This window comes from Coenobita brevimanus, chromosome 23 (genome assembly GCF_032717465.1).
Source record: "Coenobita brevimanus isolate Jiangsu-jjx chromosome 23, ASM3271746v2, whole genome shotgun sequence".
NCBI lineage: Eukaryota > Metazoa > Arthropoda > Malacostraca > Decapoda > Coenobitidae > Coenobita > Coenobita brevimanus.
In genome coordinates this window covers 36,458,208-36,472,558 of record NC_136976.1, presented here as the reverse complement: position 1 = coordinate 36,472,558, position 14,351 = coordinate 36,458,208, and the positions used below count along the sequence as shown (strand labels likewise).

At 44.3% G+C, this 14,351-nt stretch overlaps 1 protein-coding gene across 1 annotated transcript in view; it reads right to left on the bottom strand.

Moving 5' to 3' along the window:
* LOC145392944 (ubiquitin-like protein 7) overlaps positions 1–8,937 on the bottom strand; it is a 367,352-nt gene extending 358,415 nt beyond the window's left edge. Inside the window, exon 1 of the mRNA XM_080267231.1 lies at positions 8,730–8,937. Within this exon, the coding sequence (XP_080123357.1) occupies positions 8,730–8,871 (142 nt within the window). The 5' untranslated portion in view covers positions 8,872–8,937. The remainder of the gene's footprint in view (positions 1–8,729) is intronic.
* Positions 8,938–14,351: the final 5,414 nt, after the last annotated feature.

The window sequence follows — 14,351 nt, the reverse complement described above, 5'->3', positions numbered from 1 at the left end:
CCCACAACATTCCTTCACTTCTTCATTAGTCAACCTGTCCCTCCATGTCACTCCAAATGCTCCTCTCAAGTAACTCATTTCTACTGCTCTCACTCTTGACTTGTTCCCCTCTTGCAGGGTCCACGCCTTGCTTCCATACGTCAGGGTAGGGATCACAATACTATCATGCAGTGACTTCTTAACTTCCATACTCACCTCCCTATTTCTCATCACTGCTTTCAGTGAACCAACAACCTTCCTTCCCTGCTGTAGCCTTTCATGCACTTCATCCCCCAAAGTTCCATCCTTACTCATCACATTACCCAAGTACTTGAATGCACTCACATTCTCCATATCCTCACCATCCAACCTTACTGTACATTCTGTGACTTCATTCCTCTCAAACACCATAACTTTACTTTTGTTTACATTAACTTTCAGCTTCCTCCTCCTACATTGTCTCAAATTCATTCACCAAACCTTGCAACTCCCATTCATCTTCACTCAACAATACTGTATCATCAGCAAACAGCAACACCGGAATCTTCCAAATCTCACCCTCATTCATTAGAGCCACCCCCACATCCACCGCCCTACCTTGCACCTCCTTTACAACCCCATCCATGTATATATTAAACACCCATGGAGACATCACACAACCCTGTTTCAGTCCCACATTGAGATCAAAGAACTCACTCAGTTTACCATCCACTCGCACTGTAGCCCTAGCTCTTTCGTACATACTCTTCACAGCACTCAACAATTTCCCCTCCACTCCATTATTTTTAATACCTTCCACATACCTTGCCTATCTATTCTGTCATAAGCTTTCTCCAAGTCCATGAAGGCAGCATACACTTTCTTTCCCTTCTCTAGATACTTCTCCACTAAACATCTTGGAACAAATATCTGATCTACACACCCTTTTCCCTTCCTAAATTCCCCTTATTCTTCTCCAACTAGCTCCTCTGTCATAAGCCTAACCCTATCAATGAGTATTCTACCATACATTTTACCAGTCACACTAAGAAGGCAAATACCCCTATGGTTACTACATACTCTACTACATACTCTCTCCCCCTTTCCTTTGTATAAAGGAACAATTATACCTGATTTCCAGTCCTCTGGAACCCTTCCCTCTTCCCAAGCCAATCTACACAACTTCCATATCCACTCCACAGCAATCTCACCCCCATACCTCAGCATTTCACCACACACTCCATAAATTCCTGGGGCCTTTCCCAACTTGATCTTCTTCATTGCTTACACTACTTCTGCCCTACTGATCTCTTCTTCCCTCCTCTCATCTCTTCTTCTCCCAGCCATTCCCCAATCACTTATACTCGCACTGCTCTCACTCTCTACATTCAAGAAATTCTCAAAGTGCTCCTTCCATCTCCTCAATTTTTCTCTCTTCTCCACCAACAATCTATTATTCCTATCTTTCACTCCCCTACTATTTCCCCTTTCACACTGCCTTACTTTTTTACCTCCTTCCAAAACAATTTCTTACTCTCCCTCCATTTCACACTCAGATTCCTCCCAAACTCTTCATCCACTTTCTTCTTACTCTCCTTCACCAGTCTCTTCACCTCCCTTCTCCTGCTCACATATACCTCTCTCCTCTCTCTCTCATCTTCTCCCCTACCTCTACTCGCTAGCCATTCACTATATGCCTTCTTCTTTTGTTCTACAGCTCGTTTCACCTCATCATTCCAACATGCTGTCCCTTGCACATCCTTGCATCTCCTCCTCACTCCACAAACCACTTCACATGCTGTGCCTATCTCTTCCGTGAATATCTTACATACATCTCCTACCCCTTCCATCTGCTCTAGCTCATACCTTCCCAATCTTTCTTCCACTATGCTCTTACACTCTGCCATTCTCTCACTATCTTGCAAATTCTCCACTCTTCTCACAGGAGCTGTTTCCTCCTGTCTTCCCCTTCGTCTCCTCAACCATTTTCTTTGCAGCTTTACCTTGGCCATCACTAAGTGATGGTCTGAGACTCCATTCCCCCACCCTCTCCAAACACTTGCATCCAACACTTGTCTTCTCATTCGCTCATCCACACACACATAGTCTATCATTGCCTTTCGTTCAACAAGTTCACCATCCATCCTTCTCATTACTCTCCATGTATACCAATGGATCATCTTATGCCGAAAGTAGGTGTTGGCTATTGCCAACTCCTTACCAGCACAGATGTCCACAAAGCACTACCATTCCCATCTACTTCAGCTGGCACACCCCACTGACCAACCACTCCATCCACTCGTACATTCCCAACTTTGCCATTCATGTCTCCAATCAAAAGCACTCTCTCGCTCCTCTCAAATTTGTCCATACATGCTTCTACTCTCACCCAAAACTCATATTTCACTCTTGCCACTAGGTCCTCTATCGAAGCATCCACACAAACAATCGCCCACGCTTGTAAATCTACTTTCATCCTCACCTATACAATCCTTGCACCCACTGTTCCATACTCTCTTATATTCTCCTTCCACTTCTAGCTTACCATCAGACATACTCCCTCTCTTGTCCTCTCATTCTCATTGACTCCTGAACATATACCTAAACCATATTCCCATTCTCTCACCCTTTCACCTTTCCATTTAGTTTCAGTCAATCCACATATATCCACTTTTGCAACATCAAGCACCTGAACAATCTCTCTCTCTCTTTCACTTCATCATTCACTCCTCTCACATTCCAAGTTCCCACCCTCACAATGTCCTTTGTCCGTTCCTTAAGTCAGCGTCACACTGGGCAGAAAACGGCTAACATGTTAGCCATTCTTGCAGGGCAAATGACCAACAATCAGTGGGATTCAGTTTGCTAGGAGGTTTGTTGATGTGATAAGGACTCACATGAGGTAAATATAATTTTTCAACATATTTTTAACTGTGAATGATATACTATATATAATTAGTGCTGGAAGTAAGTTTAAATGAAAGCGGATCACAAAAGTGGCTAACATGTTAGCAAGTTTTGCTAAGTGTGACTCCACCTTTAGTCGTCAACTTATGGTCAATCCTGGTCCGAGGCACTTTATTCGCTTGTTTAGTTAGTTCTTTTTACGAGGTGGGGCACTAACCCACCACCAACCCTTTTAGTCGCCTCGTATGACAAGCAGGGATACTGGGGGAGTATTCTTGACACCCCGCTATCCCCAGGGGGTAAGACTGCAGAATTAACATTACAATGGAAATAAAAAAGATAAGTAATGAATAAAGGAAATAAAAAGAAGGAACCTTTATGGATGAATGATGAAATTAGAAAGGAAATAAAGAAAAGGAAAGGCTTTAATAGATAGAAATGAGAAAAATGAGAGAGAAAGAGAAAGGCTGAATGTATGCTACAGAGAACAAAAATGAAAAAGTTCAAGCTATGATAAGAGAGGAAATGCTAAAATATGAAATTAAAATAACTGTGGACATTAGAGGCAGCAAAAATAAAAGCAAACATCTTTGGGAAATTATAGACAAGTTGTGAGGAAGAGAGACAAAGAAAATTGACACAGTTAAGTTGTACGATAATGAAGGACAGATATTAAATGATTATGAGTCCAGAAAAGAACTGGTCAACTTTTGGGAAAAGATTTATCAGAGGCACCCAAATGGCATTAATGAAGTCTGGAACACTAATGAAAAAGAAGTTTACATAATAAACAAAATGACGAATGATAATTTGGTAGGACGCGAAGAACTCTGATTTCAAGAACCGGTCCTAGAACATTTTGACATGCTAATGTACACTGAAAGAAAGAGTAAGTCCATGGAATATCCAATAATAAAAACAGAAAAGGTCAAAGAATGTAAGAAAAAGTTAAAGAATGGAAAAGCAGCTGGCCCTGATAAAATAAAAAACTTGAGCTGTATAAAGCAATGACACTGAGCGATCTCTGTGTTTAAAAGATAACTGAATGCTTTAGGACAGTGTTAGACAAAAAGGATAAGCCAGAAGAATGGAAAGTCTCAAAAACAAAAATGATACCGAAAAAAAATAACAACAACAGCGAAAGATTTGAAGCCCATTGCATTAACAAAAATTTCTTATAAATTATTTATGAGTCTAATAAAAGGAGAAATAGTGAACCACCTGAGGAGAAATTATGTAATTAGAGAAACGCAAGCAGGATTCATGGAAGGAGGAAGAGTAGAAGATAATTTATTCATCCTACAATACTGCATTGAAGATTGTCTTAAGAGAAAAAAAAACACTAATAGTGACATCCATTGACTTTAGTAAGACTTACGGCTCTGTAAGGAGAGACATATTAATCAGTACCTTGAATGATTTTAAAATTTATCCAAAGATAACAAACATTGTGGCTAATATTTATGATAGAGATAAGATAATCATACAACTAAGTGAAGATACTGAGGAAGACATAGAGGTAACAAGTGGAATATGGAAAGGGTGCACTGGATCAACTACACTTTTTAAACTTATTCTATCTGTCTATCTATTGCCAGACGCCATAATCCCACACGGGGTGGCCATTTGACTCTGAGTTATTTGTTTTACAGGGAGGGGAACTAACCCTCCACCAACCCACTTGACACGTAGGAAGAACGTATGGTTTGGTTATATGGTTACCACTCAGCGTTGTAAATGGTTTCTTGGCTTACAGGAAACCATTTACATATGTAATAATCCAAGAGACTGAAGGAAAAGGAAATGGAGTCAGAAACGATAAGTTTAATTTGTGGGTGCTCTTCTATGCTGATGATGGATTATTGTTTGCTGAAAATATAATGGCGTTAAAAGGAATATAAAAATATTAATGGATATTGGTGGGAGATGTGGTTTGGAAATCAACAAATGAAAAAGTAATACCATAATAAGGAACATGAAACAACAGCTTGAAGAGACAGAAGGAATAACAGTGACTGATAAGGTAAAATATCTGGGTCTTTATCTAGAAAATAAAAGAAACCTCTTTAAACTGCAAAAGAGCGAAATGGTGAAAAAAAAAGGCTCATAGATTAGCTAATATTACTTATTCAGGTACAGCTAAGAGCTGCAACAAAATAATGATTGGCAATACACATTGGAAAAGTGTAGTGTTACCATAATACTGTATGGAAGTAATATAATTAATATGACAGAAACAGATATAAATGTCTAACAGAGAGTAGAGAATGGAGTTTATAGACAGATACTTGGAGCATCAAAGCACCAATATGCACACTTAGAGGTGAAATAGAAGCTTCATTAATGAAAACAAGAATTATGAATGGAAGATTACAGTATTTGAAAGCAACAGAAGAAGAATGAATTATTAAAGGAAATAACAAATGTAATATACGAGGATGATAAGAATAGTTGGATGAAAATAACAAAAGCATACATGTGTAAGACAGGCTTGAGAAAAATAGACTTCCACAGACTAAATAAAGTTAGAGAAAAGACAAGGAAATGGGATGCAGATACTTGGAGAGAAGTTAATAGTAGGTCCAGTTTGGAAATATATAAGAGATGGAAGGTGAATATTAACCCTATCAAGTTTCTAGGCAGGGCAGATTATGTCTGTGCTAGAGTCAGCCACTCACACTGACCCACATCTTCGCGGCCCGATACTTTACTTTGATCGTTCTGTGTAAATACACTTATCATGATAGAAGGTTGGTTTTGGTGTCATTTTAACGCTGAATAGTTGTACTTTATCGCAGTATGTTAAAAAAGGGAGAACAAAGAAAATAAAATGTCAAAATGACGAGTTGAAGTTAGGCGAAAAGCAAAAATTGTATACCTTGTCGTATAAAAATACAGTACTCGGAAAAAAATAACGAGTAAAGATATGTAAATTTGGTTTAAACCATGCAAAAAATACAATAAATTACCTTTACAGTGATATAAAGATTATGGAAATACGTGCATTTCATTGTGCAGTAATGTGAAAGGAAAGAGATGCACAATTTTATTTTCGTCTCGCCCGCATATTCGCTGCATGATTTTTCTTTGATCAGTCGGCATAAATACACTTTTTATGATAGGATGCTGGTCATGGTGTTATTTTAAAGATGAATAGTTGTACTTTATCGTAGTATGTTCATAAAAGGAAAACAAGGAAAAATAAAAAGTCAAAGTGACGAGTTGAAGTTAGGCAAAAACCAAAAATTTTATACCATGCTGTACAAAAATATACACCAAGAATAAAGTTATAAAGAAACAAAGCCATGAGTCAGACCAGCTGTACAGTAAAGCCATCCATAGAGCAACCATTCCATGACATCATGCTCGAGCCTCTTTGTTATGATGAGTAAACGCAGTTTATGGTGAATATTTTACAATAAGTCTGGTTAGTACTTGGATGGGTGACCGCCTGGGAACACCAGATGCTGTTGGCATCCCTACATCAAGTGGGGTTGGTGGAGGATTAGTGTCCCTCCCTGTAAAACAATTAACTCTAAGCCCTTGGCCACCCTGTCTGGGATACATGGCGTCTGGCAATGAATGAATGAATGAAGTTTCATAAAATGACGATGAAAAGTGTCATCGGAATCTCTGAGGTAGGATTTGAAACGACAATCGAAATAGTCATACGAATCTCAAAGGGTTAAAGAAGAGAACATATATGACAATCATACATCATCAAGCAGACTGTACAAAGCTAGAAGTGGGACTCTTCTACCATAAATGATGTGAAATGACATACAAACGGAGAAGTGGTCTGTCAGTTGTGTGGATATGGAAATGAAGACCTAAAGCACTCTATGTTAATATGTTCTAATAGTGATAATGAAAGAAGAAGATTTAGTGAACTACATTAATATAACAATGGAGTAGAGACAGCAGTAATAGGAAAATTTTTGTTCAGTGAAGAGAACTTGGTAGATAAGAAGGAAGTCTTATACTGTATAGTGTGTGGAGAAGAAGGGAGCAAATTGCAAGCAAACTAGAAAACAAGCGGTAAATTTTTACTTTAGTCCTACCCTGCCATACTTTCTCAAGAGTTTCAGAATGCGATGTTTTATGGTCTTTTTCATGTGAATCTGATAGACATTTCTATCGCAAATCACTCGTTTTCCATAAACCCCCCCCCACTGTACCAAGGTTATAAGGAAAATACAACGAAAACAAGTAATTTGCACTGAAAATGACCACCAGAATCACATGAATAACACTATAAAACATTGCATTCTGAAACTCCCGTGAAAGTAAAAATGACAACCTACCTAAAGTAACAGCTCCCAAATTACTCGAAACAACCCACATCGGCATAAACGGCACCAAATTACTAAGAGCAACCAAAATACACAGATATTACACACCAATTATATAAATCTCCATCACTTTACTAAAGTAACTGAACCTAACCTACCTAACCTAATCACGTACCTTAACTGTCCTCCTCACTGGACTGATCCTTTACAATCTGTGGTTTCGAAGGCACAATACCTTCTCTTCTTGATCTTGTGGAGAAGGTATTTCCTGGTGCACCACTCACTTGATGTAGTGCTGCCTACTTCCTTAGCTTTTATCATTCTTTTTCTGTGCCTGACCTCCTCTCTTCCTATTTCACCTAACTTTCCTGTCACTTATTATTCCTTTTCTTTCCTTTACAGGTGGCTTTACATTGAGTGACAAGCCAAATGGTTTCCTGTATGCTAAGAAACCATTTACAACGCTGGGTGGTAACCATATAACCAAACCATACGTGCTCCCTACGTGTCAACAAGTGGGTTGGTGCCCCTCTCTGTAAAACAACTAACTCAGTGTCAAATGGCCACCCTTTACGGGATTATGGTGTCTGGCAATAGATAGATAGATAGACCTCCAAACTTTCTTGTCCTCCCTGTAGCTGCACACAATGTTGCACTGAGGACACATTACTTCTTTCAGCGGAATCCCGTGGTTTCTAAAAATGTGAAGGCTGGCCGTGTTATCTTTGTGTGTTTATTTAATAACATCAAAGAAACTTGGAGAACAACCTTCACAAAGGGCAGCTATCGTATAACTGAATCAGTTCTGAGTTCAAACTTTCCCGCTCATGCACGGGCTCACATACGAAATCTCGGCATGTGACTGGCTTGAAATGACGTCATGGAATGTGATTGGCTAAGTTCAATTTTAGTTACCATAATCTGGCAGTAGGTGGCAGGACCAGAACCTAGTGTTTACTCCACCATGCTGGCCAACCTTAAAGCAGTATCCTGGCTCCTTCAGATGATTAAAAAAAAAAAAATAGATCTCGGAAAATATTTCTTCGCGACTGATGTGTACTGAGAAGAAAATGATGTACTCAATACACCCTACATATAGAGGTAAGTCATAATTTCCAACCGCCGGGCAGGAATAAAGTAAAATAATACCAAACAAGCAAAACCAAGACAACAACAAAAGTGGGAAAAATAGAAGATCAAGAAAAGGAGTTATCCGATGCAAAGGCATAGCCTTACTCTGACCAACCATCACATCACAATCGTAGGTACGGCTTACGGAATGTGATGATAATAACATGGGGGAAATTTTTCTGCAGGATGGGGTCATTTATCACCCTGAAGTCAGAAAAATACAGAAAACAAACTGGAGGAATATTAATTGATATGGTAAGGTGTTTCTGCTGCTTAAAGCGTGCAGTTACTCAAACTTTTAACCACTGACTACAACTGTGTTGATGGGGAGGTGTGGCAAAACCCACTACCTTTTGCTTATGCACTCTGTATATCTTTACAATACGGTAATTAACATTTCAATTGGCTGACAATCTCGACATCCTCATGAACAATACTTACGAATTTTATCGGCCGTTGTGTTACTCTTACTTGCTGCCTCCTTCTTAATCGATTCAACTGTGTCGCTTAGATTAACATCCGTCAATGTAACTTTTTCTAATTTCGTTGATTTCACTCGTAGGCCTAAGTGAACCGTAGCCATTTTCAGCGTATGATCAGCTGTTTCAGCCTATTTGTGTTTGTCACGATGGATGCGAACTTGCGAACGTCGGAGGTCGTACTCGTACTGCTGTGGTTCAGTATTTCTTAATTAAAAAAAAATGGCACGCATCAACGTTATGTGAATAATATTTTTAAAAAATCATTCCCCATATTGTTACCATAGACACCCCAGTATCGACATAAGCAAAAATAATCTACCTGAGAGCCGAAGTGTAGGGCGACGTAACCATGACAACCGTCGTGCTGGTTCGAAAACAAATATCTGAGCCTGCTTGTATTGCACATCGTCTCTTGTTTCCTCTGGGAGGAAGGGAAGCAATATACAGTTGCGAAAACAACTATAAATGCATTCATATATCAGTCTTCTCTCACTCTGGTCATTTGATATTAGCTAGAGTTAAGGTGAAATACCCGCGCGGCGGGGTGAGCCGGACACCATGACCCCAGGAGGAGAGTAAGGGGGGGCGATACCCACTCCACTAGGAGATGACAGGGAGGCCGGCTCACCTGTCATACCTTCCAGGCGAGAGTGTCCTATGTCTCTCGCGCCCCGACGCCCCTCTTCTCCGCAGCCAGACCACCCGGCAGTGTGCAGGAAAAGCACACTACACTCCGACGGAGGGAAAGCTCGCCTGAATCGGGGTGGGACTTGCAGATACAAGATGTCAAGCAGACCCTCGGACGCCAAGTCCCCTGGATCGGCCTCCTTTTTGACAGAGGACTCAGGAGGAGCCTCAAGGGCTGCTATTCCCCCTAAGGAGTAGCAGACGAGACCGCCGTCCACCACTGCTGTCTCCAGGACAGGAGTCCTAGACCCAAAGGCTGGAGAGCAGCCTCTGTCGGAGCTGTGGCCATAGCTTGGTGTATCCATCGGGCGCCTTCTCCCTGCCTTCAGATCAAGGGCTGGAGAGCAGCCTCCGCCGGAGCTGTGGCAATAGCCGGACATCTCCATCAGGCGCCGTCTCCCCTCCGTCAGAACAACGGCTGGAGTGCAGCCTCCATCAGAGCTGTGGCAATAGCTGGGTGTATCCATCGGGTGCCTACTCCCCAACGTCAGGGTCTGTAGCATCCAGAGGGCTGGCCCCTGGCCGCTCCCCCTCGGACTATACCCAGGCCCCTGTAGAGGAAGGTGCCTCCCGCCCCGACCACCACTCTTGTGGCAAAGCGAGTTGCCCCTCTCCCTGCCCCTCAACACGAGAGGACGACTCCTGCTCCTTTTCAGGGACCCCACCAGAGACCAGAGCAGGCGTGACGTCACCAAGGGCCAGTGTCCTATCCTTGCAGCCCATGGTGCTGCCAGACTCCCAGCGGATGAGAGGCCACAGTTCACCCCTGTCGGCCCCCTCCCAACAGCGAGACCACAGCCCCCGGAGTCAGCAGGCCTCCCCCGGTGCCTGCCGCAGCAGTCGAGGCTCCCCCGATGACAGCGGTCGCAGCCTTTCCCTGACGGCCGCCTCTACAGGACGCAGCAGCGGCTCACCCAGGGCGCTGCCCTCTTTTCTCCTGACCCCAGCTCTGGGCCTCCCCAGATCCTACCCTAGGACCCCAATGACAACTAAGGGCCAGTGCCATACAACGCGCCTTCTAGCCCTCTTTGGCCCTAGCCCGGAGAGCCCAACCTCCTGCCAGGCCGTAATGGCTAGGGAGCCGCCCAGTACACCATCTGTCCACTCCTTGAGGACTAGTGGTGACCCCACGGACCACCCACCCCTGTACTGCTTGCCGGGCAGCCCACCTCCCACGCCTGGCTGACATCTGAAGCTCCCGGCATAGGCCCTCCCATCTCGTGGGCTCTGTCCTCCCCTCTGCCAGAGTCATGAGTAATAGACTTTCTGTTTGTGTGCTTTCCTAGTGCAGCCTGATCCCTCCCCCAGTGTCACTTCCCCCCCCCCCCTTGAGTCCGTGATGCCGCTTCCCCAAGATTGACCAACCCTCCCCAGTGTGACCCCCCCCCCCGTGTGCCATAGTGAACTCTATTACTCGTGATACTACCTGGCATAGTGCCCGACACCCCCCCCCATACGGGTCGGTTTCTCTACAGTGACGAACCTTCCCCAGTGTCACCCCCACAGAACAACAGACGTCAGTGTAATACTCCCCCGTGCATCCTTCCTTCCCTCCCTGGGCCCCAACCCCCATCCCCACGTGAATACACCCTCCTTATACTCACTATTCCCCCATGGTGGTCAGTGTAAGACATAATATATTCCCGTTCTAGGTAGAGTGTGTATAGCCTAAGATTAGCTAGGGTTTCGTCTATGTCACGTGGATACATTACATTAGCTAGGACCTCGTACATGTCACGTGAATACATAGACTTAAGGATCAGGATATATACTGTCGTACGTTTCACGCACCCATCTCCAACCCCCGTCCCCACGTGAATCTACCCTCCCTAGACTCACTAACCCCCACCCCTTGGTTATCAGTGTAAGACATTATATATCCTCGACCCATGAAGCGCGTGTATAGACTAAGATTAGCTAGGACCTCGCACATGTCACGCGGATACCTAGACTTAAGGGTTTGGATGTATATATTGGCGTATGTGTCACATTGGATATACTGAACTATGTTGTCTGTGTATGCTGCACTTCATATGCCTGACATATATGTGGAATATTGCCTGTGACACTGTGTGGACATAACCCCATATCAGGAAGGTGTAACTCTGTGTAAAGATCAGACTTGCTGAGCTAGGTAGAGCGCTTTTGTTGTAAACGCTATCTTAGACTGCTTTCACACGAGGCCACTGGTGGCAGCAATTAGCTGCCTCCCATAGTTTTCAATGGAGCCTTTCATACGAGGCCACTGAGGTTGCCCGGCCGGCAACCAGCTCCCGGCGGTGGCTCGCTCACGCAACTAGTGTCCGCCACTAGCGGTTGCTTCCACTCATTGTAAAGCATTTTTTCAAATCGAAGCCTTCATACGGCTACACTAGTTGCCGGCCCCTTCACACTGGGCCACCTGTGGCTGCCACTGGTGTCCTCCACTGAACTCACGCCACTCCTTGGCACGGCTCTCAGTTGAAAGAATGGCGTCACAGGAAGGGCTCCTTCTCCTTGCCTTGCTTGCGGCATTGTATGAAAGCTCCGATTTGAAGCAATGCTTTACAGCGAGTGGCAGCAACCGCCAGTGGTGGACACTAGTTGTGCGAGCGAACCACCGCCAGGAGCTGGTTGCCGGCCGGGCAACCGCAGTGGCCTCATATGAAAAGCTCCATTGAAAACTATGGGAGGCAACTAATTGCAGCCACCGGTGGCCTCGTGTGAAAGCGGAAGTCATTGTAACTTCTCTGTTTTGCTCATAGAACGGTGTGTATGTTTGTCTTTTGGTAACAGGTAAGTGTGCCTTTTGACCCGTGGTGTTTGTGTTTTCCTTACTTGCTGATACTGACCCGGTCGGGAACAAAGAACCCAGAACCGCACCGTGTCTGGAACCGAGAAGTCGGAACCTAGAACACGCTGCATAATACTGTAGCAGGGCAACCTCAGAGAAAGTCTTTATACTACGGTGTCTGAAATGTGTCAGTTTTTTCTTGATATATACCTTTCCGATATTTTATGGTAAAATTTAATATATCATTGGTGGCAGAAATACAGTTTCTTTATGCAGGGATTTCATTTTAGCAGTATTTTTCTTAATTCGTGATATTACCTGAAAGGTTCTTCCATTCCATAGTGTTATGTCTCCTTCCCACAGTGCCACAGGCTCCAACAGCAGTAGTTCAGCATAGGAAGGACGTTGCTCAGTTAGAAGTTCTCCTTATGGCCAGCCTTTCGGTGTGCAACTAGATCAGCTCGGGCGTTTTAAATAAACACTGGCTTCTTAAGTTCGCTAACACTTAATGCTTGCCAACTTCACTGTTTCCACAAGTACCTGAGCTATTCAATCTGCACTGACACTGAACCAAACTAAAACTGAATTGAATCTCCTCTAGTCCCTTCCCCATCCTTATAAGTGTTATGCTAGGTGTCTTTAAGGCGGCTACCCGTCCCAGCAACTCCTAAGGTATATAGCATGGGTTCCCTTTCTAGACCGGAGCTAAGACAGTGTGAGAGGAACAGGGCATAAAAACACGGGGCAACAACCTTACACGTATATTACCAAATTCTTTACACAGGGAAGCTAGACAATCCACAAGACTCTACACAAAGGCAAAGCTCAGACTGGCAGAGATATATGACAGGTATCACGCAGGATACCGGCAGTCTCGAGAATAGGCGGACAGACCCTGTACTTATAATAATCATACACATGTCCCATGTTCACTAAATGGAGCAGGATGGTAGAACACTGCTATGTCTCATCTCACAGACAGTGGAGTTGAGGTAGTTAAACACTGTCAATGCACTCCGATTGTCAGTTTCACTTTAGTCCACGGGCATGGAAGTCACAGTAACGGTAGGGGTGAGGGGCAAGGGAGCGGCCGTCTGGCGGCTCACAGGTGTCAGTCCAGTGTCGGCTGGATCTTCTCAGGTATCTTCTCGGCTAGGAGGCACGGGACTACTTGCAGGGGTGTCATCCTGTGGAGTGGGCTACGATCAGGCGTGGTGAAAGGCTCCGAGCTGGAGGGACTACCTGGGTTTGACCCTCGGGACTGAGGCCAAATATCTTCTGTAGGCACTCCTGCAGGCATCTGGTGCAGGAAGGGCATCGCTCCTCGCTCGGACTGGAGAGGTTGTGCCCCAGGGTACTAGGGGCGGCGTTGAGGGCCCACCTGCCACGGTCTCGCTCCTGCTGCTTTGCTGTCAGGGTATGGCTGCGGTGTTGCTGGCGACAGGAGTCAGATAGATGTTGGTCGCTTTCAGGTGCCGGCTGGATGGAGTGTAGCCCCAGAGTCAGCACAGGTCCTCTCCACCAATCTGCTATCAGGAGGTTCTCCTCCTGGAGGCTGCCTCGGGCTGGGGAGTTAGAGGTGAGACTTGCTCTGCCACCGGTGGGGAGGCTCGAGTGGGGGTCTCCCTCCAGTTGTGGAGTCACAAGGGGTGAGGGACTTTTGTGGTGCCCCTCCCTGGCGTGGCTAGCAACCATTGCCAAGGTCCCGAGGGAAATGGAATGAGGACGGGTACCAGCCGTCCCTTTCCCGTCCGTGCAGCAAGCGGCCGTCACCGGGGCCCAACTCCCTGAGGGGACCGCAGACGAAGTGCAGCTACTGGCTGTCACGGGGTTTTTAAAATAAAAGCAAATATTTTTTAAATGATAATAATGTTCAGTAATATTGCAAAGCAGGGACAATGATTGTCTTGCTACATCAAGCAATGATTACTTTACCGGTCCGCTTCGCCGGACTCTCTCAGAACGAGAATTTATAAACTTTCTCAACAGTACACAGCAGAGACTAATCACTCAATTGCTGTTTATTAGTACTGTTAGCCTTTGGAGAAAGTTCCTTCACCCCTCACAATAAATAACTAATACTAATAATAGTATCAGGTTCTTGCTGATGCTTAACTCCTA